This window comes from Vulpes vulpes, chromosome 12 (assembly GCF_048418805.1).
Source record: "Vulpes vulpes isolate BD-2025 chromosome 12, VulVul3, whole genome shotgun sequence".
In the NCBI taxonomy this organism is placed as follows: domain Eukaryota; kingdom Metazoa; phylum Chordata; class Mammalia; order Carnivora; family Canidae; genus Vulpes; species Vulpes vulpes.
Window position 1 is genome coordinate 72,334,313 of NC_132791.1, and position 27,010 is coordinate 72,361,322.

The 27,010-nt window shown below is 49.3% G+C and overlaps 2 protein-coding genes and 1 non-coding gene across 21 annotated transcripts in view; 1 reads left to right on the plus strand and 2 right to left on the minus strand.

The window, feature by feature from the left end:
• The window catches only part of RASGEF1C (RasGEF domain family member 1C), an 80,062-nt gene extending 71,446 nt beyond the window's left edge, over nucleotides 1-8,616 (minus strand). For 4 of the 10 annotated variants that reach the window (XM_072728825.1, XM_072728820.1, XM_072728824.1 and 1 more), the window contains exon 1: nucleotides 8,468-8,596. Coding sequence is in view for 3 of the 10 variants with exons in the window: in XM_072728822.1 (XP_072584923.1) it covers nucleotides 8,468-8,503 (36 nt within the window). In the remaining 7 variants the exon portion in view is untranslated. Of the gene's footprint in view, nucleotides 1-8,467 lie in introns of all 10 variants that reach the window. The other 6 variants (XM_072728822.1, XM_072728816.1, XM_072728823.1 and 3 more) reach the window with 3 other exon arrangements.
• On the plus strand, nucleotides 4,048-4,154 carry LOC112911884 (U6 spliceosomal RNA). Its single transcript, XR_003233444.1, has one exon. It is a non-coding gene; the product is annotated as a U6 spliceosomal RNA (small nuclear RNA).
• A 14,150-nt stretch (nucleotides 8,617-22,766) lies between the features above and the next one.
• Nucleotides 22,767-27,010, minus strand: part of MAPK9 (mitogen-activated protein kinase 9) — a 50,851-nt gene continuing 46,607 nt past the window's right edge. For 6 of the 10 annotated variants that reach the window (XR_011995619.1, XM_072728830.1, XM_072728829.1 and 3 more), the window contains one exon: nucleotides 22,767-25,893. Coding sequence is in view for 9 of the 10 variants with exons in the window: in XM_072728830.1 (XP_072584931.1) it covers nucleotides 25,751-25,893 (143 nt within the window). In the remaining variant the exon portion in view is untranslated. Of the gene's footprint in view, nucleotides 25,899-27,010 lie in introns of all 10 variants that reach the window. The other 4 variants (XM_072728833.1, XM_072728835.1, XM_072728832.1 and 1 more) reach the window with 1 other exon arrangement.

Below are 27,010 nucleotides of genomic sequence, written 5' to 3' on the forward strand. Positions count from 1 at the left end.
CTCGGTGGAGGTGGCCTGAGTAGGGAGGTCTTAAGGAAGTCACGGAGACAGATGTGACATGCATGAGAAGGCTTCATTTTGTAAATGCAAGCCCAGGGAGCTCTGCTGGGCAAGGGAGGGCCAGCCACGCTCCACCCCCCACCCCACCCCGCCCCGTGATCGTTACTGAAAGGAAGAGATGCATGTCGGGTCCCCAGGAAGGGAAGGAAATACACGCACTGTGGATGCCAACTCTGTACCAGGCCCTGGCACTGTGGGCTCCATTATGGTGTCTGGAACCCAGCCTCATTCTGGGACCGTAAGAGCAGTTCCCCAGCAAAGAAGCAGGGGGTTCAACCCTCGGCCACCCCAGGCCACTGCTTCTGGTGGCCTCTGTTTCCTTGAGGAATCGCTGGGGGTTCTGCATGAAAGGTGCATTGTGGGCACTTTTGCTGCAAAAAGCAACCCCCTGAGGCAGAGCCGGGCACACAGGCCAGTCAGCTCCCTGGAAGGGACTGGGAAGGATGACAGGAGGGTGGGAGGAGAAACAGATGGGACATCACAGTAAAGCGTGCAGCCCCAGGGCCCCAGCCGCTCCTCCCAATAGCCCCTCCTGATGTCACTGCTGGCAGCTGCTTTGCCCCCAGAAGGGCATGGGATGGGCTTCTCTTCCTAGATACGCATCCCTGTCTGAAGTTTTTAAAAAAGATTTTATTTATTTATTCATGAGAGACACAGAAAGAGGCAGAGACACAGGCAGAGGGAGAAGCAGGTTCCCTGCAGGGAACCCAATATGGGACTGGATCCCAGGACCCTGGGATCACACCCTGAATAGAAGGCAGACATTCAACCACGGAATCACCCAGGTGCCCCCATCTGTAATTATAAAACAACTTTGACCCAAAACACTTAGCCTGAATTGAGTTTTGAGAGAAGACTCCAACAAATCCAGATTACAGGAGAAAACTGATGCGAAGACTTCAAACCCATGTCAGGAAAGACAAACAATATGGAGGAACTGTGGTAGATAAAGACTCTGGTAAACATGACAAACAAGGATGACACTTGATCATGGATTGGATCCCAGATGTAAAAATACAGCCCAGAAGGACATTCCTGGGGCAGCTGCAGAAAGCTGACAATGGACTGTACATGACAAATATGTGGTGTTAACGTTGCTCCTTCAATGCGATTCCTGTATTCAGGTTTTGTAGAATGTCCTTGTCCTGAGGAGATGCTGCCCTACTCGGGTCGTACACGGTTCAGGAGAAGTCATGAGCACTGAGGTAAAGCGCAAGCTGTTGGATGTTAATAACGAATGGAGTTAGCTGGGGAGTACACCATCCTGTTTGAAGCTTTCTTTCTTTTTAAGATTTTATTTATTCATGAGAGACAGAGAGAGAGAGAGAGAGAGAAAGAGAGGCAGAGACACAGACAGAGGCTCCATGCAGGGAGCCCGATGCGGGACTTGATCCCGGGTCTCCAGGATCAGGCCCTGGGCTGAAGGTGGCGCTAAACCCCTGAGCCACCTGGGATGCCCTGTTTGAAGCTTTCTGAGTAAAAAGCCTGGGGACATCTCCAGGTCCCTGGAGATAATGGCAGCCTCCTAAATGCAGATTGACAAGGAGAGCAAATAAAACCACTCACACTCAGGCCTAGAGCAAGACCCAGAGACAGTCTGCTGTCCCCTTGCTGCTGGTGTGAGACACCCAACCTGCGAGACACTCAACATGCAGAGCCTGCTCTGGAGCCCTGCTAGCATGGCTGGAGGGGCAGTGACCCGGTGGGAGCGAGGAGCAGGCAACCAAGGCCAAGGATTTATATAAAATAACACCAGAAGGAGACAGGCCCACCAGAGGGGGTCAATTCTGAGAGCAAGCAGGTCTGAGATCAGGTGGGAAGCAGAAAATGTATGGGACCAGAGTTGGCTGTCTCAGAAAGGCCCTACTTTAGAGGCTGGGGCTCAAAGGTAGAAGCCCTTAGAGGGTCGGTGGTAAATGGACAGGAGGACATAGCACGGGGAATTCAAGGGTCTAGAGAAGCAAAAGCAAAGGGCAAATTCAGCAGACAGCTAACAAACCTGCAACCCCTTAAGACTTCAAGTAAGGGTAGTGCAGTTCCCAAAACCAACACAAGAGGGCACTCCTGAGCTAAGAAACCCGAGGTTACCCAACTCCCCAGTGCCAACCTAATCAATCTATGATTAGCAGTCCCTGCAAACACAAAAACATTTCTTTTTTTTTTTTTAATTTTTATTTATTTATGATAGTCACAGAGAGAGAGAGAGAGAGAGTGGCAGAGACACAGGCAGAGGGAGAAGCAGGCTCGCCTGACGTGGGATTCGATCCCCAGTCTCCAGGATCGCGCCCTGGGCCAAAGGCAGGCGCCAAATTGCTGCGCCACCCAGGGATCCCCACAAAAACATTTCTAAGCTAACAGAAGGTAATAGACAATATCCATACAAAAGCAATATAAGGATCTGACAGCCATTCTCCCCATGAACCACTTTATGGGTGAAAAATATAACACAGCGTCTTGACTTGAGCAACCTTGAGAAAGCATTTGTGACAAAACCCCTTTAGTATAAATTTGAAAACTGAAAACAGAAATGGACACACACACACAGAAAAGAGATAAACATGAAACTATAACTGCCCAAACCCTGGAGAGAAATAAAAAACACAACATCATCTCAGAAGTGAAGCCTAAACTAGATGCTCTCTTTAGGGAGAATAGATTTGACTGCAATTTTAGTAAAGCTCATTGAGGAAACATATGAAAACAATCATAAAACCAAAATGAAATAAAGTTAGTAGTGAAGAGGGTTATATAGAAAGTGATGGATACAAAAGATGGGCAAAAAAGATCTAGTGTATTGGTGTAGCATTGGAAGAAAAACAACATAACATTATAATTATTTTCCAAGAAAACTTTCTGGAAATAAAGGAAGACTTGAATGTGCGTATTCAACTGCTCCCCCAAATGTACCTGACAAAATTGATACTGAATGGGCAACTTAGTGAAATATCTTTGGAGCTCCAGGAAAAATGATCAAGTCACCCATAAAAGGGAGAAAAGTATGTTTATATCAGACTTCTTGACAACATGTAAGCAATACAACTCAGAGCAACATCATAACAAATTCAAGTAAAGCAAGTGTGAGCTGGGATTTTATAACCAGCCAAACTATCCTTTGGCTATCAACGGTACAAAACACCACTTCAACAAGAGAGAAATCAGGGAATGTGGTACTGATGAGTCCTTCTGGAAGAACCCATCAGAAGCTATGCTATAGCGAAGCAAGGAATGACTGGGGACACTGTAGCAAAAATAAATATCAGCAAACAGAATCCAACACCCCTATGTTGGACAGACTCTAAAGTGCCCACTATCCCTATCTCCTGGCATTAATGCTCTTCCTTGAGTGTGTATTGAACCTTTCCTCTAACCAACATAATATGGCGAAGGTAACAGGATGTCAATTCTGTGATTCTGCTATGTAAGACCCTGTCTTGCTAGAAGATTTACTCTAGATACTCTCTTGGCCAGCCTAAAGGAGCAAGAGGCTGTGTTGAGGAAGCTGACAGGACAAGGAACTACAGGTAGCCCCTAGTAACTGTGGGTGGCTTCCAGAAGCTGAGGACAGATTCCAGCCAACCACCAGCAAAACACTTAAGCTCTCAGGCAACTGGAAAGAAGTGAGTGCTGCTGGCAACAACATGAAGAGAAAAGTGGACCCATTTCTAGTTGAGCCTTTGGATGAGGACCCAGTCCTGGCCAACACCAGCAGGAATCCAGAAAAGCTATGCCTGGTCTTTGGATCCGCAGAAACTATGAGATAGTTGATGTGTGTTGTTTTAAGCTACTAAGTTTATGCTAACATATTACACAGCAATAGATGGCTCACATAACCATATTAACACATATATCATGCCCAAGTGGCTTCCACTTCAGGAAGGCAAGGATGGCTTAATATTCATATTTAATAAATTTTGCATCTTATTGTTTGCCTTATCCTCTCATCCAGAACTTGAAATTAGGAAATCCATTAATATGATTCATCTTATTGTGCTGGCTTCAGCAGCACACATACTGAAGTTGGAATGATACAGAGAAGATTAGCATGGCCCCTGCACAAGGATGACATGCAAATTGGTGAAGCATTCCATATTTTAAAAATATATATGATTCATTTATTCATAGTGCTAGGAGAAATATCATATAATTATCTCTGTCTATGTCTTCAATGAAAATCAATATTCATTCCTGGTTTTAAGAAACCAGCCCTCCCCCAAAGAGGAATTAAGGTATATTCCCACCTACATACACAAATATCTCCCTATCCCCTCTCCTAATCAGCATCTCTCCCAACAGAGACTAGAGGTCTTTTTACTAAGCTCAGGAGCAAGGGGAGGAGGCTCATTTATATTCAATTTTTAGTACTGAATTGAAGGTATTTAGCCAAATTCATTAGAGAAAGCAAGTAGATGCATAAAAATCAGTAAAGAAGTCAAACTATTTCAATTTTCAGATGACAGAATACCCAAACCCTCTAAAAGAACCCATGAAACTAACAACAAAATAAATTCAGTGCAGTAGACACAAAAACAACAGGCACACAAAAAATGATCTGTCCAAGACATGACGGAAGAAAAAAATTCCTAAGGCAGCAAACAGAGCCAAGTACTCATGAATAAACTTAACAAAAACACGTGAGGAAAACTTCAAAATGCTCCCAAGAGTGGTCTTGAGAAAATAAAAGATGAAGTATTCTAGAACACCTAAAAAGACATTCCTTGGTTTTGGATAAGATGGCTCAACTTGATAACAAGTCAATTACCCTGAAGTACATCTGCGAATGTGGTATGATCCCAACAAAAGATAGCCATACACAGGAAGAGCTAGGATCCCTCGACACAAAAGCAGAGGGAGGATGACAGGCCCTACCAGATACTGAAACACAGTAATGGGAGTTGAGCTCAATCTCTACCTCTTATTGCAATAATTGTAGATAAAGCCTTCCTTGTGTTTGCACACATATGCATACATGCACGCACATGCATGCACACACAATGACAGTTTTGCAATTTCCTCCATGGGGAACCAGCACATGAAGAGATGGACCTAGTAAGACAGACATGGAAGCCTGGAATAGGTCCATTGCATTCAGGTGTTTATTATACGATACAGGTGCATTTCAGATCACCGGGGAAAAGATGGTGTCTTCACTGTACCATGTTGGGATAAAGAGACATTTGGAAAGATTCAATTGGGCCCATAAACAAGCATTGGAAAACATGGGTAGATTCCATACAACCAGTATAAGAACAGCCTTTCTAACTGGGATTCGAAATCTAGATGCAATAAAAGAATGATTAAATCAAATATATTAAAAATAGAAAGCTTTTAATGGCGAAACCCATTATAAACAAAATTTAAAAAGACCTGGGGGAAACATTGGCAATAATAATAAAGATAAAACACTAATCTCCCTAATATGTATTTAAACAAACTTTTAAATCTAAGGGGGGAAAAAGGCCAACAATCCAACAGGAAGTGGGCAAAATAGATGGACAGGCAGTTCATGGAAAAAGATAGTCAAAGGGCTTGAAAACATACACACAGATGTCTAGTTGCACTCACAATAGACATGTAAATTAAAATGCACTAAAATGCTATTTCCCAGCTCTGAGAGTAGCCAGGTTGCAGGGGAAACAGACACTGCCATACATTGCCAGGGGAGAAGGGGAATTTGGAGTAGCTAACATAGAAATACATATTTACTCCTACTTCTGGAATTAAAGATACACCTCCACAAATGCAAACAACGTATGTGCAAGGCTATCCTTTCCCTTGTGGTTTGGAGTAATGAAAGCCTGGAAAACACAAATGTCCATCCGTAGAGCACAAGCTGAGTTAAGTGCGATACAGCCACTCGATGGAATACTAGGTGGCTGTATAAAGCAATGAGGAAAGTCTATGAACCGGTAAGCAGATATTTTTAATTGAAAAAAGTGAGATGCAAAGGAGATGGGTAACGCACAAATAAATGGCTTGCTTTGCAAGAGACACCCAGGAACAGAAAACCAGAAATGATTTCAAATGGTTACACCCAGTGTGAAGACAAGAAGAATCAGCGACAGGATTGAGACTTCTCGGTATAGCTTTCTTTAAGTTTTGACATTGAACCATGTAAATGTTTTATATACTCAAAAAATCAAAGAAAATTATATCATAAAGACTAAAAGGGAAAAAACCCCCAAATTGCATGCAAACAGAAATAGATGAAGCTATCTGTATACTCGAGCTGGTAATACACACTCACACAGAGCTCCCTGCACCCCCACAGACATCCTGAATTTGACCTGGTAGGTTTCGGTAGGCAGTGGTTTGGATGTAGTGACTCTAAAACTCTTTGGGATGTATTCTAAGACTATGCAGATGATTACATATATTGATGTTTGGGGAGAACCTGGTTCTTAGTGTGGGAGGAAGATGAAAACATTAATTTTTAGTTAAAAAACAGATTTCTCCCCTCAGTGCATTGAGAAGACCTAGAGACAATGGCATCAAGGCAAGCACTGCTAATGTCGAGATACTAGTTTCGGACACCCACCCCCCACTAAAAGGTGTGGAGGATTCGTGGAGAAGGGGCTGACTCTATATGTCTGGGTCAAAATACAAGTGAGAACAGGGACACTGCTCAAAGACTTATAGGACATGTCCAAAGGGACATGTCCAGAGAGCAGCCTGAACACCTGGCCTAAACATCTAGCAGCATCCCTGTGAACTTGGGATGGGTGTCCCTCCTGCATCGGACACAGGGAGGTGCAAGACCACCAGGGATCCACTAGGGACATGTAGGGACTGGGGCAGTGTGCAAGCCCAAACCAGGATCCCTCGTCCACCACTTGCAGAATGCTCCAGCCTCCTCATGTCTCCTGGCCCTGTAAGGAGCCACGGGGACATCCCCACGAGGATGGAGGTGACTCTACATTGGGTGGGTTGGCTCCTCCTAGAAGGTCCATGGCAGACTCCAGCAGCCTCCTTCCTGCCCTCTGAATTCTCTCTGCCCGCCTCTGGGGAATTCTTTCCCCAAACTCTAAACCTTCTGGGGACTGTGCACTGCACCCAGAGGAAAATCCAAACTTCACTGCACCCCTCAGTGGCTCTGTGTCAGCTCCTTCACCCACCACCTGTGTCTGCCTCAGGGGCCCCGCATCTGCTGTTCCCTCAGACCTTGTTGGTGGGCTCTGCCCTTGAAACTGCATCCCAGCCAGGGTTCCTGGTCGGAGGCTCTCCCTGACCGTCGCTCGCCAGGCTAAGGCTAGGCCCCCACCCCAATCTGTCTCTGCTCCGATAACCCTGTTTGATTTTCTTCCTAGCAGGTGCCCTCCGCCAGGACCTCGGTGTTTTCTCTGCTGCTCAGCTTCTCTAAGCACTTGCTGGGGCTGGGAGCAGACCGCTCCCAGTGGGGGCTCAGTGCATGCTCTGGCCGAGTGAGCGGGCAACCTCAAGCCTCCCCTGGCACAACGTTGGAGTATGGCTTGTGGAGCCAGTGCTCCCAGGGCTGGAAACCCAGCTTTGTTACTTCCTAGTCCTGTGACCTTGGATAAGTCTTGTCACCTCTCAAGGCCTCAGTCACTTGCACTGTAAGACGGAGAGACATCTCCTGCCCACAGGCGAATCTTTGCAGGCACTTCTGTGGTTACTGAAGCTCAGCAGGACATCTGCGTCAGGAGCCCAGGAGGCAGGAGGGAAGGGGCGGGGGGGGGGGGGGGGGGCGTCCACCGCCCCAAGCTGCCCTGTCTGCCCCTTCCACATGCCCCCCAGGCCATGGGGCAGGCTTGGGAGGACCTCCACTACCTCCCCTCGGGCCTGCCCTGCTCTCCCTGAACACAGAGAGGACTGACTCAGGGTCCCCTGACCCTGTCCACTGCCACTGCGAGAGGCACACGCTCCGAACCCCAAACTGTCCCACCGTCCCCCGCGGGCTCTCTGAGGGCGGTGGCGTTCGTTCTTTCCTTCATCTCGCCCCACTTTCCGAGACAACATCCTCCTCCCGCCCCCTTCATCACAAGCACCCGGCAGGCCAGCTGTGCCCATTTCATAGAGCGGGAAACTGAGGTGCGGTGCGAGGCGGTGGCCTCGGGTCCAAGCTGGCTCTTCTTCGGGAGGCTGCAGAAGCTCCCGCTCACCCCGAGCGCGGTGGCGGGGGGCGCGCAGGGAGCCCGGCGCCCGCTCCACGGCCGGGGGCGCCCTCCGCAGGGGCCTCCCCGCCCCCGCCCGGGCGCACGCCCCCGCCCCCGCCCCCGCCGCGTCTCCCCCGCCCGCGGACCGACCGGCCGGACACGCGCCCCGCCCCCCGCGCGCGCACCTGTGCCCGGGTCAGGCCTGCGCGTCCGCGCCCCCGCCCCGCCCCCGCCCGCGCCCCCGCCCCGCCCCCGCCCGCAGCGCCCGAGTTCCGCCCGGCCGCGCCCCCACTCACCGGCTCCCTGCGCGCCCGGCCCCGGGCCCGGCCCATGGGAAGCGCCCGCCGCGCCCACCGCGAGCTGCGGCTCCTGGGCCCGGGGCGCTGCCCGCCGCCCGCCGCCCGCAGCCGAGGTCCCCGCTCCTGCCCGCGCTGCGCCGGCAGCCGGCCCCGAAGCCGCGCGGCGCGGCGCCCCCTCGCGGCCGCCCGGGAGGAGCGCGGGGCGCGGGGCGGGGCGCGGGGCGGGGCTGCGGGCGCCCTTCCCGCCGGCTCCTGGGCCTCTGCGCGCGGCCGCCTGCCCCGCGCCTCATCCCCTGCTCCCGACCTCATGGTCAAGGCGGAGCGGGGCCGTGCGCCTCGGCTGCCCTCCCGCCGCAGAGGCGGGACCCTCCGCGAGCATCGGCGGCGTCCCCCTGGCGGGGCTCCTGCTGGACTCTGGCCCCGAGCCACCCCCACCGGCTCCCGCCCTGCGAGCCTCGGCCCCCCCGAGACCTCGGTTCACCCCTTTCCTGGGCCCTGGCCGCTGCTCTGGCCTTTCCTCCTTCTGCGATGGCCACTCGGTTGTGCTCTGTCTGCGTCCCTGAGTCCTGTGGGCGCAGGGTGAGTCTCAAGGGGGCAGGGAGACGGCCTCCGCCCCTCCCCCGCCTCACTGCTCTCCGTGGGGAGGGAAGGCAGGCCCAGGAATCAGCCCACACGGAGGGGGTCCCCACCCTGAGGTCTGGGTGCTATTGCACTTCTAGAATGGTGGAGGGAGCCTCAACAGGATCGGGTGACCTTCCTCAACTGGCGCCACCTGGACTTTAAAATTTTCCTGGTTTATCCCAACATAGAGATCAGGACGCCAGTCCTCTGTTTCAGTCAGAACCTGTCCAATGAAATGTGGCAGGAAACCCAACCCAAACACCTTCAACAAAAATAATTTATGGGCTCATGAAGCATGTAAAAAATATAAAAGCCAAGGAATAGCTGGATCCAGGTGCTGAAACAATATAAATGGGAATCCACCTCCCCCATCTCTCAGACTCGCTGTGGCACAGTGGCCCCCGCAGCTTTGGGTTGACACCCTCAGAAAGAGTGCACACCTGTGTGATAGTTTGGCAAGAGCCCAGGGCTGCCGCTCACAGGCTTGGAGGAGCGTGGCTCAGGCCCACAGACCTGGACACTGAGGATTACAGGCCCACGTGTTGCCTCCCTGGATGAAGTTTGCTCTGTGTTAACCCTGAGGATGGATGGAGCAGGGCTCTGCTCCAAGCATGTCCTGAGAGCTGTTTCCACTGGATGAGTGACAACAGCAGAGTCCAGCCCGTGGTTTGCATGGTTGGGGAAATAGGCCTGGAGTCAGCAGGTGCCTGCCTGGGGCACACACGTGTATCAGGGCTGGTGTGGGTTGGTTGGATGGGGCAGGGAGGCAACAGGACCTTGGGACACTACCAGGCCAGAGGCTGGTGCCAGCAAGGGTGATATCCAAGACCGACATCAGGGGTTGAGCTGGGGTGAAGGGGCAAGCAGGGGACAACGGCACGTGCTGGGGCCAATCCTCAGGCTGGTATGCTTTCCCCAATTCCCTCCCATCCTGTGGCCCTCAGGTTAGGCCCAGGGTGTTACCAGAGGCATGCTGGGTTCTAGGGTGAGAAGGTTGCAGGAGAGCACTGGTAAGAGCCGGCCTGCTCATCTGTGACATGAGGCGTCAGAGCAGCCATGTGGGACCTCCCAACCCAGTGCAGCTCAGAGAAGCAGGGCAGTCTCTCCACAAGCTGCTGCCTCTCTTGGAGCAAAAGCTCCGGGATGGCTGACACATGATCGCCACACTGAGTGAAGAGTGGGTTCTGGGGGTTGGGGCAGTGCTGGGGGGAGCAGCTGAAACCCCAGGGCAAACTTGCCTGTGGCCACAGTTCATGTCCCAGTGGGGCAGTGGGTGGGGTTGTGCCCTGTGGTGGGAAGAAATGGTCCCGTGAGGTCTGCTGTGTCTCTTCCTGCTGCACAGGAGGTCAGGTGGGTGCCAAGGGAGCAGCACAGCCCCGCAGCCCCTTGAGCCGAGTCCTGATCTGGCCTTGGACAGGGCCACTCCAGGGGAGCTCTGGCTGCTGGTGCTGTGTCTGGGCCTTGCAAGAGGTCAGGCCCAGTGTCCATGCCTAAAGAGGAGGAGAGGGTGCTAGACAGAGCAGGAGCCCAGGTGGCAGGCAGCAAGGCCAGGCCGGGGCATCCTGGGGTATGAGAAGCTGGGACTCTGTTCTCCGGATATGGCCCAGGGGAGGTGAACTGTCCCCAGGTGTACGGTCTTGGCACCCATGAACCCTTTCCTCACACCCCTCGCCCCTCTCCTGGTGGCCCTGGGCTCAGATGGTATGTCTCCTACCCTGAGACTCTGAGGCCACCTGAGCTTGCTCCACTGGCCTAGCACTGGGCTGGCAGGGCTGGGGTCCTCATCACCAGAGGGTGGAGGAGAGGGAGAGGGTGGTGGGCAGAGGAAGGGGCAGCGCTGGGGGATATTGCCAGAGGAGAAGCGTCCGGGTGATGAAGGATGAGAAGGATGCCTGAGGAGTGACAGAAATGGCTGGGGCCTGGTCAGAGTGGCTAGAGTGGACAAGGATCTGCTGAGACTGGGGTCAGGGAGGATACGAGGAGGCCGCCTGGAGTCTCCTGGGCTGGGGTGCCGGGCCCTTCGTGGGCCGTCAGGGCTGGAGGGAGAGGACGCTGGGGTTCTCTGCACCTGGAGCCTGTGAGAGATGGCAGCATGTTTGTCCCAAGTCTTGGCCCAGCAAGAGCAGGTGACTCAGAAAGGAACCTGACCTGAGCAGGGCAGCCGAATGGTGTCACCAATAACATTTGTGAGTGGTGCAGACAGAACTTTGGGCTCCAGCCAACATTGTATTAGTGCAACTCCGAACTGATCTGTCCTTGGGTCTGGGGCAAATCCTCCACGCTTATAGCAAGGGCAAGGCTCCAGGGGAGAGCCAGCCATTGGTGGGGGTCACTGTGAGTGAATGGGACCCCCCCTTCCATTCATGGGTTGAAATCCTCAGCCCCAAGGTGATGGTATTAAGATGTGGGCCTTAGGGAGGTGGTGGTCCGGGTCCAGTGAGTGAGCCCTCATGAACGGGGTTAATGCCTTTCTATAAAAGACACCCCAGAGAGCTCCCTTGCCCCTTCTGTGAGGACACAGGGAGACAGTGTCCATCTGTGCACCCGGACATGGCCCCCCACCAGAACTCAATGATGCTGGCTCTCTGACCCTAGACCTCCAGCCTCTAGGACCGTGAAAAGTAAGTCTCTGTGGTTTATGAGCCGCCCCGGTCTGTGGCCCTTTGCTATAGTGGCCTGATGGGACCAAGACAGCCACATTTGATTCTTGTTTATGGGCCAGGGTCCTGACTACCCACCGATGCCCCCTGAGTGAGGGTCAGAGAGAGGGAGGGTGTGCACTTATGCGTGTGTGTTCTGGTGTGTGTTCCGTCTATGTGCATGGTGCATGCATATGGCACAGGCATGTGGTATGTGAGTGTGTGTGTTCTGTGTGGTGTGCATGTGTGTGTGGGGGGATGAATGTGACTGTGTTCCCCATCTGCTCCCCCCGCCCCCCCGCCTGGCACAAGGTTCCAAGGGGGGCTGGTCTGAGGGGTCCCCTGGCAGCAAAGCCTGAGGTCTGTGCAGGTGGTTTGTGTGGGTGAGGACCCCGGGAATCCAGGGAGAACAGAGAGACAGAAGTAGAGAAGGGGGAATAGCCCGCAAAGGGTGCACTACTGGGATGGGTACACTTGTGGCCAGCATGGGCTCAGATCTTGGGGAGCTGTGTGGGGGGTGTCCCAGCCTCTTTTGCTAAGAGAGCTTAGTTATGTCCCCTGTACTTCCAGATGGCTCCTGCAGGAAGGCTGAGCAGACTTTGTATATCAAGCAGAATCCGAGGTGGAAACACAGAGCGGGAGGTGGGCCGCTCCTGACACGTGCACGGAGCCATCCACCCAGGCTCTGAGCTAGGTGGGACTCAGCATGGGGTGCAAAGCTTGCCAGCAACAGTGCCCCCACCTAGGAACATTCAGATTCCCTCAGGTTCCACATTAGGTCCACATGGTCACTCCCCTCCTCCGCCACTCCCTGGAGCCTCCTCACCCGCAGGCAGCAGCTCCACTAGCCTAGGTGGCCAACCTTCTGGGCTGAAGGCGGCGGGGACACTTGCTGCCCTGGAGGTATAGATCAAAGGAGATATAGATCAGAGGAGCCCCCACTGGGTCCCAGGGGCAGCATCCAGCACAGCCTCAGTCTGTGGGCCCGGGAAGCACCTCCCTAGCAACCTCAGCCTCCAAGCTCAGGGAGGCAAAGTTGCAATGTGATGTGACTGCTGGGTTCTAAGGGGACTGATGGCATGAGCCTCCTGCCCCCTCTGAGTGCTCCTAGCTCCTGCCACACTGGAGACCTCGCTTTTCCAGGCTGTCCAGTACCACCATGCAGAGGCATCACCCAGAACTTTTGGAGAGGCAGCACCCCAAGACCCCCATCGAGACTCAGGTTTGGGCGTCTGCGTGTCCCTCAGTCCCCAGGTAACGCAGATGCTGGCAGGAGATGGGGCACATTCTGGAAAAACACTGACTGTAGGGGATGCAACGTGACCACCCCCATTTGTGGTGGGCAGATAGCGGCCCCCAGGGGCTGTCCACATCCTGATCCCTGGAACCTGTGAGTAGGTGACCTGACACAGCAAAGGGCACTTTGCAGGTGTAGTTCAGTTAGGACTCTGAGATGGGCACATGCTCCTGGGTTATCTGGGTGAGCCAAGGAACGTGGCCAGCCTCTGGAAGTGGGAAAAGGCAAGGAACAAATCCCCCCTCACCCCACCCCAAGCCTCCAAGAGGACCTGGTCCTGCACACAGCTTGCTTCAGCCTACTGAGCCCCGTGTGGGACTTCTGACCTACAGAACTGCACGATAACATGCTTGTGTTGTTTTGAGCTATTAAGTTTGTGCTAACTTGAGACAGCAGCCAGTAGGAAACTAAGACACCATTCCACAGAAGAGGCTCAGAGTGGGCAGGCAGTTTGTGCAGGTGGCCCAAGAGAGCCAGCACCCAAGTCCTCCCTGCCTTCCTCTGGCTGCCCCGTGTGGGGTGGGGGAGGCAGAATGGCTGGGGTAGGGAACTGTCCTCCGCAGGGCCCACGCATGGCTGAGCAGAGAGGATGTATGCTCGGCCTGGTCCTGGGAGCTCGTTTATGACACAGATGCTAGAGACCCTGCCAAGAGCTGAGACTCAGAGGGTCCGGGTGGGCACAGGAATCTGCATCCTGCAGCAGTGGCACCATCACTGCAGCATCAACATGATACCGGCCTTCGGTTCTTTATGATGGACCAGCAGAGAGAACACAAAATGCGCCTTTGGGACATCCATCGGTCCTAAACATGATGCTGGTGACCCCAATAATATACAGGTAAATGTGTAGCGGTGGCAGTGGGTGGGGACTCAAGTTTGAAAAACAGCCATGTGGTCCACTGGGACCCACAGAGGTTGCCATGGAGTCCGTGGCATGGTGGTCACGGCTGTGTCCTGGAGGCTCATTCCAGGGCTGGGTGAAGGGCAGGCAGTAGCTGGACAAGAGTGGATGCCGGGAGACGCTCTGGCACTACAGCTGCGTTCCCTATGCATAAGGACGGGGTTGCAGCCAGGTGGTGGTAGAGATGGGGAGAAGGCGGCAGAGCTGACTTATCTTTTGGTGATGAAGGTGAGGGGTTAGATCCTCCTTCACCCAGGTGACTTCTCCTTGTCTTCAGTTGTCAACTCTCCTGCATTAAGCGTCTGATTGCAGCCACAGAGCAGAGTGTCCAGGGGTAGGGTCTGTGTCTGGTTTATGGTCCAGGTATTTATGAGCTGCTCGGTAAGCATTTGTGGAACTGAATAAAGGAATGGCCTGTGACTGGGTGAGGAGAAGAGGGGATGGGGGCGGGGGGTGGTGGTGGACCTGGGAAGGGGAGCTGGGGAAGCACTGCAGCCCGGGTGAGGATTCTGCATGTGGTCCTGTGGAAGGATGCATCTTCGTTTGCACGGAGGCAGCAGGATTTCCCTGGGGACCAGGGCTGTCTACCTCCAGCGGAGCGGCTGGCTGGGGCATCGGCAGGCTAACAGGACACAGGCACTGCACCTCAGCAGTGCTAGGCCTGGTCTCTGTCCTCTCACCGGGTGCAGCCACTGCCTACTTCTCCTGGTCAGTTGGGTGCCAGGCGGTCCCTTACTGGTGGTGTATCATGCGTTTCTGGTGGCCAGCTCACATGTGGGTACACACACACACACACACACACACACACACACACACATACATGCATGCGCTCCAGTCTCCATCAGGAGGTGGCTTCAGGCTGTGGCTTTGGGATGTTTGACATTTCTGCTTCCCCCTGCTCTTCCCTGAATAAGCCCTGCCACTCCCCAAAGGAAGCTCTTTTCAGAGTTTTCTAAGCCCTTTTTTAAAACAAAAATAGGTTATTTATTGAAACAGTTGTGTTGAGTTACCCTTCCATTCTGGAAGCCAGACAATGTTGGATTCAGTCAGCATCTGTGGAAAGGGCATATGATCTTTTTTTCCGTTTTTTTTTTTTAAAGATTTTATTTATTTATTTATGAGAGACACACAGGGAGAGAGGCAGAGACCCAGGCAGAGGGAGAAGCAGGCTCCATGCAGGGAGCCTGACATGGGACTCGATCTCAGGTCTCCAGGACCACACCCTGGGCTGAAGGCGGCGCTAAACCACTGAGCCAACCGGGCTGCCCTTTTTCCAGTTTTGGAATCAAGAGGATACCAACCTCCTAAAGGTAGTTGGGTGCTTTGGAAATCTTGGATTAGGTAAGGTTTTTCTGTTGTGTGGAAGTTTAGTAAAAACTGGCTTGGAAGAGTGATTTGTCCTGGAGAAATTTCAAGGGGTAGGGGTGGCCTTTGGTTGCCACTTCCCCTTCTCTGATGGTCACTGGTCTGTTGGACTTTTCTGGAGACTGTCCAGAACTCGCAGTAGCTATGAGCATGGGACTGGCACCTACCTGACTAGTCCAGACCCTGTCTGCACACAAGCTGGCTGTGGGAGCTCATGTGGTCTGCCTGCCTCTGGTCCCCCAACTTCACGATGGAGAAAATAATGCTGAGCTCACGGGAACTATTGAGAGTGGATAAATTCACCTGTACCGTATACTCAGTCATCACTCTTGAGACAACTGCAGTCTTTTTAGTGCTATTGAAAATGATCTTTTTGCAGATTATGATATGCATTGGAACATTGCAAATATCACATCTATGATTATCTCCCTTCGCTGTTACTTGTATATTCTTTTTTTCCTTGACTGGTATTGCCAGAGATTTGTCTACCTTAGTAGTGTTTTGATTTTGGTGATTTTCTCCTCTCATTTTTATTTTTTAGTTTCTTATCCTTGTCCTGTTTCTATTACTCTTACTTTTTTGTTTCTTTGGGCTTTGCTCTGTTGCTCTTCTGCCAATCCCTCCAGTTGGATACTGAACTCAATTGTAACAGTTTGTCTTGTTTTTTTGTTTTTTTAAGATTTTATTTATTTATTCATGAGAGACACAGAGAGAGAGGCAGAGACACAGGCAGAGGGAGAAGCAGGCTCCCTACAGGGAGCCTGACGTGGGACTCCATCCCAGGACCCCAGGGTCACGCCCTGTGCCGGAGGCAGACACTCAGCCGCTGAGCTACCCAGGCATCCCTAGTTTGTAATGTATTTAGGTCTTAGCTGAGGGCTACCAGATATGGTATGTTGTGTTTTTGAGAGGCCATGCTCTTTTAGGAATATCTTAATTTTTTTTTCATGATTTCAGCTCTTTCACGTAGATTGCTTATAGTGCACTGCTTAGTCCCCAAATGCGGGGGATCTTTTCTAATTATTTTGAATTTTACTGCATTATCATAGAAAAGCAGTTGTGGGGCACCTGGGAGGTTCAGTGAGTGAAGCATTTGCCTTCAGCTCAGGTCATGATCCTGGGGTCCCAGTATCGAGCCCCACATTGGGCTCCCTGATCAGTGGGGAGTCTGCTTCTCCCTCTGCTCTTCTCCTGCTACGCCCTCTCTCAAATAAATAAAATCTTTTATAAAAGAAAATCAGTTGTATATTGCTTGACTTTGGGATTTACTGAGATGCCCTCTGTGGCCTGACACATAGTCTGCTTTCGTTTAAGTTCTATGTGTGATGAAAGGGAATTTGCCTATTGGGTATAACACTGTGTATGAGCCCAAGTTAAATAACTGGCATTCCAATCTTCTAGATCTTTGCTCATTTTTCACCTGCTTGACCCGTTAGTTTCTGAGAGGAATGGATTCCAACTATACTTTTTTTTCTCTCTGTGGTACCATCAGTCATTTTACACACACACACACACACACACACACACACACAGATCCTTCAGCAAATTTTCTCAAGTCATGTGGACACATTTACCCACAAGAACGCTGCTTATTATAAACCCTATGAACACATCCACTTTTGATATATAGGTGTTTATGTGCATGTGTCTCTGTGTACTTTACATTTTTGTCTGCAAAGTGCAAGCATGCACCTCAGGTAGGCATGAGATTATAGATTTTAAAAAGTCTGGTTGCCCGTATGTAAAAATCAGTAGGGGGAGATTTGTGACTATAGATATATCAGCATAAATGCATGTATTACCTACACAGGTATATATCCTGCGCAGATACAGAGAAGGCTAGAGTGCATGTGGTAAAGTGTTTGTATCCTGGGAACCTGGGTGAAGAAAGGTATACAGGGAATCCTTTGAATATTTTTGCGACTTTTTTGTCACTCTGAAACTACTTCATTATCACTATTTTTAAAATTTTCAGTAGGCTCCAAGCCCAACATGGGGATTGAACTCACCACTCTGAGATCAAGAGTTGCAAGCTCTAGCAACTGAGCCAGCCAGGTGTTCCCACTCTGAAACTACTTCAAAACAAAAAGTTAAAAGATGAATGCAGTCAGAGGACTGGTGGGAATCAGGAATTGAGGAGCTTCCCTGGCCACAGTTATGACAATTTAAGTCTCAAAAAGAATGGTTTGAAGGGCACCTGGGTGGCTCAGTGGTTGAGCATCTGCCTTCAGCTCAGGTTGTGATCCTGGGGTCCTGGGATCGAGTCCTACATCAGGCTTCTCACAGGGAGCCTGCTTCTCCCTCTGCCTATGTCTCTGCCTTCTCTGTGTCTCTCATGAATAAATATTTTAAAAATGGTTGGAATACTCTACGAGAAGAGAAAACAAGCCCCCCTGTGACACCACTTGAGGCTGCGATTAAACCCACATCCTACTCTGAAAACTGGTGGCTGGAGAGAAGGGACAGGTGTGGAGTCCACCCTTCAGCCAGGCTGCCCTTGGGGGCCACCAAGCAGCCCCAGCTGATGCCATGAGGCTCTCCCTGAAAGCGGAACCTGAGTAATGGTGTCAAGAGGTGGGGGAGGGCAGAATCATGGGCCTCCATCTTCCATTAGCTCTCATGAGATTCCTGCTTGTGGCAAGGATGACCACCTGGGGTTGGCAGTACATGGCACCCCCAAAGTAAGCCCACATGGATGACTTTCTGGTCAGGGGGAGAAAGATTGTGACTCTATATGGCTGTAGGATACAGGAATGGGCTGGAGACACCCAAACCCAGAGGGCAATTTTAGCATCCCCCACAGTGGGTTAAAAAGAATGAAAAGATCTTCTGATGGGAGTTCATGCAAAGGACACAATATCACCCAAATGAATTATAACTAAAGACAAATGTATCTATCAAACCTTTAGATAAAACCTGCTAATCCAGCAAATGCTGGAGATGAGGAACAGGGTCAATGCACCACTGTGGAAGCAGCCACATGGCGCTAGAGGGCGCCCACATTCTCAGGACAGTCTGCTGGGTCCCACAGGCCACTGTCCTGGGAGATTAGAAGTTTTTTAGGGACACAACAAGCAGAAACGGCATGGGGGGGGGGGGGGGGGCACCTGGGTGGCTCAGTTGGTTATGCACCTGCCTTCAGCTCATGATCCTGGGATCGAGCCCCACATTGGGCTCTCTGCTTAGTGGAGAGCCTATTTCTCCCTCTCCCTCTACTGGTCTCCCTGCTTGTGCCTGCTCTCTTCTCTTGCTCTCTGTCAAATAAATAAAATCTTGAAAAAAAGAAAAGAAAAAAAAGGAAAAGAAGAAAGAAAGGAAAAGAACAAATGGTACCAGGAATGTGAGGGCTGGATATACCATTAAAAGACTTTGGGGACACTAGGGAAATCCCAATCCCTAGGTACTAGGCTAGATGAGAACTTGCAGGCACGGACAGTTGGAGATCAGTAAATGAAGAATGCAGGTTATAAAAAGCACGTACAGTAGGACCTCATTTGAGCAAAGACAAACAAAAAAACCCCAAACAAAAAAAAAACCCGTCTGGATGTGCATATGTCCATAGACCACCATCTGAAAGATACAGAACAAGGTTATTAACAGTGGTCATTTCTGAATGGGGGAATAGAGCATGTTTAGTTTCTCATCTTTGATTATACTTTCTAACATATATATATGGGGAGAGAACATATATATTTCGCATTTTTTAAAACAGGGAGCTGATGAGAGGTGATGAGGTGGAGAAAGTGAATATAGAGTGCTCTTGATTTGTGTTGCAAAGGGGAGCGAGTCAAGGGGGATGTCAGGTTAGGAGCTCACTCCCTCTAACATGCGTGACTGGAGGTGGGGAATGGGGCAGGAGACTCTACTGCACATCCGTGGAGGGACCACCTCTGATGGGATGTGAAAATAAATTCATACAGCTGAATGTTGCTGCTCAAATACTTCTTACAGATTCTTGACAGTAGTGTGGTGTTTATTCCTTGAAGAGAAAACCATGGAGGCCTCCCGAAACGGTGTGCGTGCTCAAGGCGCTAAGCCTCTGCACTCATCCGAGGCCGGGGCCAGGCTCTGCCTGACACATGCTTCTGTCGTGGATGGGCCACGTGAGAGCGTCTCAGTGTCGGGGCTGGACACGGAGACAGGGTAAGGCCACCATGTGCTTCTACCCTGGCCCCTACCCACTGACCTGCTGATACTAGGACAACTGGCCATGGGCTGTCAGGAACATAGATACAGAAGAGGAAGCTGGCACTCTGCACCTGCTCTGCCCAAGAGAAAACAAAAGCATGAACTCTGAGCACCAGTGCACAGTGACAGATGCCTTTCTCCTCCTGAGATGTGACCAGGAAGTAGCTCACAGGATGCTGCCAAAGTGTCTTCATGATTTCTGTGTGGCATCCATCAAGGTCCTGCTTCCTGACCTGGTGGCAAGATGACACGCTGCATGAGCTGGATGACGTCGCTGTTGAGCGGAGGGGCTGTCACCAAGGAGGCGACAAGGCACTGGCCACCTGGGTGCCTCTCTGTGACAGATGGGGTCAGCCTCGAGGCTCTGTTCTGCCACTCAAGGCTGTTAACACTTGGATGAATTTTCACGAGGCATATTCATATTCTTAAAAACTGACAGAGGTCACAAGCTGACGGAGAGAATGCTTGTGAAGGATGACAGAGTCAGGATTAACTGCAAGAGCACAAAATCCAGTGACCCCAATGGACTCCAGGCATCATGTGTGCCATGCTGGTCAAGCTAAGGCCCCCGAGACTGCCAGTTGCAGACTGTTACACTGCTCAGGCTCTATCTGGAACATTACATTCACCTTGGAACCCACATTTGTAGGGGCACCAAGATGGTGAGGTTCTGGGGTGGGGTGGGGTCATGTGGGAGAGGGCTGGACAAACTCTGAGTTGAAGCTAGAGAGATGAAGAGTTAGAGCTTAGCTTCTCAACAAATGGAGGGAAGCCTGTCTCCTGAGATGGATCAATTTCTTCTGTTTCACACAAGGGTGCCTGGGGCGCCGTCATGGAAGCTGTGGGAGCCAGAATTCAGTTTTGTTTAAGGAAGAACTTTCTGACAGTCAAAACTACACAAGACTCCGTGCACATGCGTGGAGGGCCTTCCTTTCATTAAAGCCATCTAAGTGGAGGATGGGCAGCCCCCTCAGTTGATTTCCTGCCCTTGAGCCAGGTGTTGACTGGACGGTCTGTCCATCCATCCTCACGCTTTAAAAATTTTTTAATTTTATTTATTTATTCATGAGAGACACAAAGAGAGGCGAGACATAGGCAGAGGGAGGAGCAGGCTCCCTGCAGGAAGCCCAACGTGGGACTCAACCCCAGGACCCCAGGATCACGTCCTGAGCCAAAGGCAGACGCTCAACTGCTGAACTACTCAGGTGCTCCACGAACTACTTCTTTAAAATGAAGAGATGGGACTTAATTTTATCCGTTTATCCATGAAGTCTGTATTATAATCCTAGAGCTCCTTTCAATCTTGCACTTAAATTCCACATGGAAGGAATAATAGAAATGATCCATTTCATGGGACTTGAACCCTTATGTTCTCTTTTTGAAACTACTGACTAGTGCTAGGGCTCAGAGTGAAGACGTCCCTGATGATGTCTGACATCCGTGTGCAAGTGTCACAGTTGGTAAGAGTGGAACAGGCATCTTGTGCAGGCTCTGCTTCCCTTCCCACACACAAAGCATCTAGAAGCTGCTTCTAGAATGGGGCTCTTCACACAGAAGCCACCAGGGGCCAAGACTCCTCGAAAAGTATGGCAGAATTTTGTGCTCATGGCATTTTCTTGGGAGGGAGTACCATTTGCCTCAGCGCCCCCCCCTCCAATGGGACTTATAACTAAAAGATGAGTTGGTTCTACACCTGCACGAACACCAGGTGTGCTCAGAGGCATGCCCGTGCTCCCTCCTCACTCAGCCTCCGGTTGTGCGGGGCTGGGGCTGTGTTAGAGAACTCACTCTGAACTTCCCTCTCATCTTTAAAGCACCAGCAGAGAAAGGGCAGAAGCAAACACCCTTGCTCACAAGGACTCCAGGCCCTCAAAGCCTTGCTCTTTCAAAGTGTGAAAGGAGTGTGTGACCACGGGCCTTGAGGACACAGCCAACAAGTTCCCAATGGCCACTCGCAACAAGATGTGATCGACCACTCTGTCAGTCTGTTACCAGTTTTCCTTACTGGAAACAAATATTGAATAACTGCCTTATTGCCAAAGGTAACCTTACGCTTAAATTCACAATAGCCAGAGGAGCCTCAGGAACTTTTGAAAGATTACCCTCCCCCCTGCCAAAAAGCTCCTGCTCCACTCCATTTACCCTTTCAGTCCATAAATAAAAAAGTATTTTAGTATTGTCTGCACTGAAAGTCTGAAGGGTGTAGAAAAAAATGGGACCCAGATCTGTATCAAGAGAAATCTTTTCCTTCTCTAGAGAACTTTAAAAATAAGACTAGGGCAGCCCAGGTGGCTCAGCGGTTTAGCGCTGCCTTCAGCCCAGGGCATAGTCCTGGAGAACCCAGGATCGAGTCCCACGTCAAGCTTCCTGCATGGAGCCTGCTTCTCCCTCTGCCTGTGTCTCTGCCTGTCTCTCTCTCTCTCTGTGTCTCTCATGAATAAATAAAATCTTAAAAAAAAAATAAGCCTAACTCTGGGAAACGAACTAGGGGTGGTGGAAGGGGAGGAGGGCGGGGGGTGGGGGTGACTGGGTGACGGGCACTGAGGGGGGCTGACGGGATGAGCACTGGGTGTTATTCTATATGTTGATAAATTGAACACCAATAAAAAATAAATTTATTTTAAAAAATAAGACTAACACTCATCTATCTGGAACGATTCTAGCTCTTTTAAGCAGAGAAGAGAAAGCGAGGCACTGAGGACCGTTGTAGTCCTGTGATTTTAAATAGTGAACATCTTTTTTAAGTAGGCTTCATGCCCAGCATGGAGCCCAAAGCAGGGCTTGAACTCATGACCCTGAGATCAACACCTGAGCAGAGATCGAGTTGGACACCTGACCAACCGAGCTACCTGGTTGCCCCTGAGTAGTAAATATCTTCAAGTACCTCAAAACTAGGAGTGAAATCAAAGTGGCTCATCCTGTTCACAAAACTATAAGCACATAGACACCATTAAGGATTCTAAGTAAGACAAGGAAAGACCCCTCGGTGGATCCTCCTGACCACACCTTGTGAGAAAAACACTTATACCAATACTCGGGAATATTTGATTTGTATACTTGCATAGTTTTGAAAACTTGAGATTCAGAAATTTGCAGGACATTTTCAGTAACAGACAAAAAAGAAACGTTTTGCCTTTTGATTAAAAATATTTGCTAATATTGGAAGGAAATGACGACACTCCAACATCCACCCGTGTTCACGTTAAGTCTGTAATCAGAGATGGTGATGTAGAAATATAGCCAAGTGTCACTTAGAAACACACAAGAACTGGACATGCTATATACTTCTCTTTTAAAATGTATCTGTATTATTTTCACTAATCAAAACACACATATTTTATTATAAAACATTAGGCAATGTTACTTTTGAGATCTGCAATCTGAAGGTCACACCTGTATTTACTACCAGCATGAAACACCAGAGGAGGACATTAGAAATCAACCAGACAGACTCATACATGGTCACCATGACTTACACAGTATTGAATCTGGATTAAACTGCTGGATTATCCCATCCAGAGGTTCAACCAGGGACTCTGGGTGTCAGCAGGGGGCCCTGCCAAGGGTTTTCTCCTTCCAGCAAGGAGGCTCTGAGTTTCATGTCCCCAAGAGAAGAACAGAGCCCCACTTCCATTTCTGCGACCACGACTGATCAGCACTGAGCAGTCCGTGTTTCCACAATGTTCTCCTGCTCTGATAGACCCTCTCTGCTCTCTGAAACCTGCACCTGAGGTCAAGACCTGACATAGGGGAGGCAGTCGTTTCCTTTTTGACTGAAAACTAAGCCAACAAATAAAATAAACCTAGTCCCAATTCCAGGCTAATAATAAATTACCTGGTTTATAAAAATATGTGTCCAAAATAGTTACTTCCAGGGTTGTGTACAATATAAATTACAAAAATAAAATAGAAAAGATGAAAAAGTTGAGCACGTTTTAGTTCTTTTCCCAACATCAGCATTCATCCATAGACAGCAGTTTGAAACTGTCTGCAATGCACCAGGACCCTGGCACATTTTGGCTCAGGACGGAGGACCATGATGGGGGCTGAGGTATTTCTATGGGAGCTCTGCTCTCTGCGGCCAGTGGCCTGTCCCACCCCGGTGCACTCCTGCTGTCTGATGGGTGGTGGGCATGGCAGGAAGCCCACCCACGCCCAGACAAGCTCCATCCAAGAATATGCAGGAGGAATGATAACTGAGTAAAAAGCCAGTCTGCAGGGGCACCCAAGCTCCTCTCAGGATCCAGACCTTGGATGGATACAGGAGCTTCACAAGCCCTCAGCATCCCCAGGCTGCGTTCACAGAAGCCTAGGGCAGTTCATACATTTAAAAAATTCTCCTCTCTCTTTTTCTATTTAAAGATAGATTTAGTAAAGTCTTTTTAAAGAATATGTATTAGAGAAAAGGCCATTTTAAGATGTTTATATATAGATAATGATAACTTTCTTCACTATACCATCAGGCCTCCAAAGCCAAAACCATCCTGAGCCATATCATAATAGGTATTTCTCCTTTAATCCAAGTCAGAATTTCCATCTTGTACCTGAATGTGTCTAAACCTCACAATATAAAACTATTACCTTCAATAATAATTTTGTTCATCAAGGGTTCCAGTTTCCAGTGATCAGACCCACCAATAAGATACAACTGGTGCGAGAGAATCATATCTTTTTGATAGTATTTATAATAAAATTTCTTATCAAAGTTCCTCTTCAGAACACATTCTTATAGAATGCTGACCCAATAGCTTCCAAAAACAGTAAAACACAAGATATGAATTTTTAACAGAATAAGCTCATGGGGCAAGCATTAGGAGCACAGGTAACCAAAAAAATGTGATCATTGTAACTCCATTTCTGCAGTGACACTTCAGTACTCAGTAGCTTAGTGAACTCTGAATAATTTCCACATCAGAAAGTCTGAAAGCATCAATTTCAGGTGAGCAGTTTTAAATCAGAAAGTACTCAATGGTTAATCACCACTCTTGAGGGCACTTCCTCCAAAAAAACCCCATGAGGAGGTTTCCCAGAAAATTCATGGGTTTCCCTTAGGAAAAGGGGATGCTCCACGAAGTGGAAAAAACCACCACCACCACCACACAGGCGTTTGGAATCACTTCACTTCCTCAAACAGATCCAAGTGTGGGGAGGTTGGGGGTGGATGGATGGGGTTATGTGGCTTCTTTCAGCAAAGAAAGAAAAGCCAAATAAGAACGTTAGGTTGGAAATTGGAAACGCTGTCCTGGGAGATGGTGCACCTCCCCAGGAATGAGGGAATGACCCTGACCAGGCTTGGGGGAAGCAAGCGCTCAGGAAGTCACCGCAGTCAGCTTCAGTGGCCGTCTTGTCAAATTCTACTCTCACCGCTAATGGACTTGAGAATCTGCCATTGTGTTGTTGACATGAAGTGTTAGGTGCCTGATCAAGAAGGCGAAGTTTTAGGTGGGATTTTAAATTATTAAGTCCAGAAGACCAGGAAAAATGAGTGAGGGTAGATTAGGATTTTAAAGGTATATCTGTCTTAAGCAGCACAAAACTTAAAATTTTATCATGCAATAAAGATGAATGTACACTCATCCCAAATTCAGACAATTTAGAGGAAACAAAGTGTCCATATAAATGTCTAGATTTCAGCAGTGATAATTCTCAGCCCAAAACATGAAAATTTAAAAAAAAGTTGTATTTTTTTATTAAATAGATTTAATTATATTCCTTCTGAAATACAAAAGATAGAATAAATTGTATCATAAAAGGTAAGACGTGATAATATGATGGTGGCCAATTAACACATAAATCTATTTTTTCTGGACAGACACCAAATTACTTGAGAGGATTAAGAGATCATTCTAGAAGCAGCACTACCTAGAAGATTATTTGGCATTTAAATACTGATTTCCAAAGTGCTAGATGGCAAGTCTGAGCAAGCACATGTGGTCACATGCATATAAGTCCCAACAGTTATGAGGATGAGAAATTGTCACTATGACCGCACAACTTAAAAAAAAAAATTGTCTATTCTAATTGCTCACCTGAAATGACCTTGAACAAAATCTCTAAGAGTGTGGCTTGCACGTGTTTTCTCCAGACATAATCTGCTTCATTGTAGAATCTAGGCAGGCAATCCTATTAGAACTGAGTAGGGGCAAGGCATCGTGTTTCTTACATGCAGAACATGGAGTTTTCTGTTTGGTTCCATCAACCCCCAAGCATTTCAGACCCATGGAAGCGAGAGCTCCTTCACTGTTGACGAGCTTGCTACTTGTGACTTATCATCGGCAGCCTTCGAGGGGTCCCGTCGAGGCATCAAGGCTGCTGTCTGTGTCTGAGGCCAGCGTCTGCTCCGTGGACATGGATGAGATGTCGTTGATGGATGATGACCGGGAAGGAGTGGCATTGCTACTTACTGCTGCATCTGTGCTAAGAAAACCAAATATAATAAAATCTGAGGCACGACACTGCTGCAGGTTCGGGCAGTGAGACATGAGGCCTTTCTCAGTTCTATGCTTCTGTGGCCCCCCAGCCTAACTGCTCGTACTAACAAAGCCATGAGCTTGCTACAAGTGCCCAAAGTTTTCTGGAGTCTCTCTTTGGGTCCAGTATTCCAAAAATTTCTTGTCTGTCCCTACAACATTCTCCTTTTCTTCCTAGCGGCTAAACATCATATCTGTGCATGTGTATAATATTTGAAAAATATGCTTCTTTAAAAAAGATATTAATAGAAAATTGCTGCATCTATCCTACAACTATAGGTGTCACAAAAGGCTGAAGCCCAAATAGGGTTCAACGGTCATCAAACATTTCAGCTATAATCATCAACACTTTGTCCAAGGGAAAAAACAGGAACCTTTGAAGAATTCTTTTGTAATATAAATGGAGTGGAAAGAAATCAGAGAGGGAGACAAACCGTAAGAGGCTCTTAACTCTAGGAAACAAAACTGAGGGTTGCTGGAGGGGAGGTGGGTGAGGGGATGGGGTAACTGGGTGATAGGCATTAAGGAGGGCACGTGATGTGATGAAGCACTGGGTGTTGTATGCAACTGTTGAATTATTAACTCTACATCTGAAACTAATGATGTACTATATGTTGGCTAACTGAATTTAAATTAAAAAAAACTGTTAAAGACTGTATACAAACAAAAAAAAAAAGGAAAAAATTTAGTGGCCTCTTGTTCATTTTATTTTTGTTTTCTACATCCCCCATACTGATGTTTTGATTTCTGAAGTACACAAAACCATGCCGTTTCCAACTGTCCATATTTTAGGCTGGTTTGAGCAAAAATAAAACAGTCGAGCTCTTGGAGGCCAGTGCTTGCATTCTTAAATTTGTGCCTGATTAACTACAGCACCTAAATCTGTGCTAAAGTTACATAATCTCTAGATGCTTGACACATATGTCATGCTGAATATAAAATTCAAGAATGAGTACACGGTGCAATCTGCACTTCTGTGTGCGTGTGCTCCTGTGGGGGTGAAGGTGGGGGGTGGCAGAGGATGTGAAGTGAGAAGATAAATACAACTCAAAGGAGTTT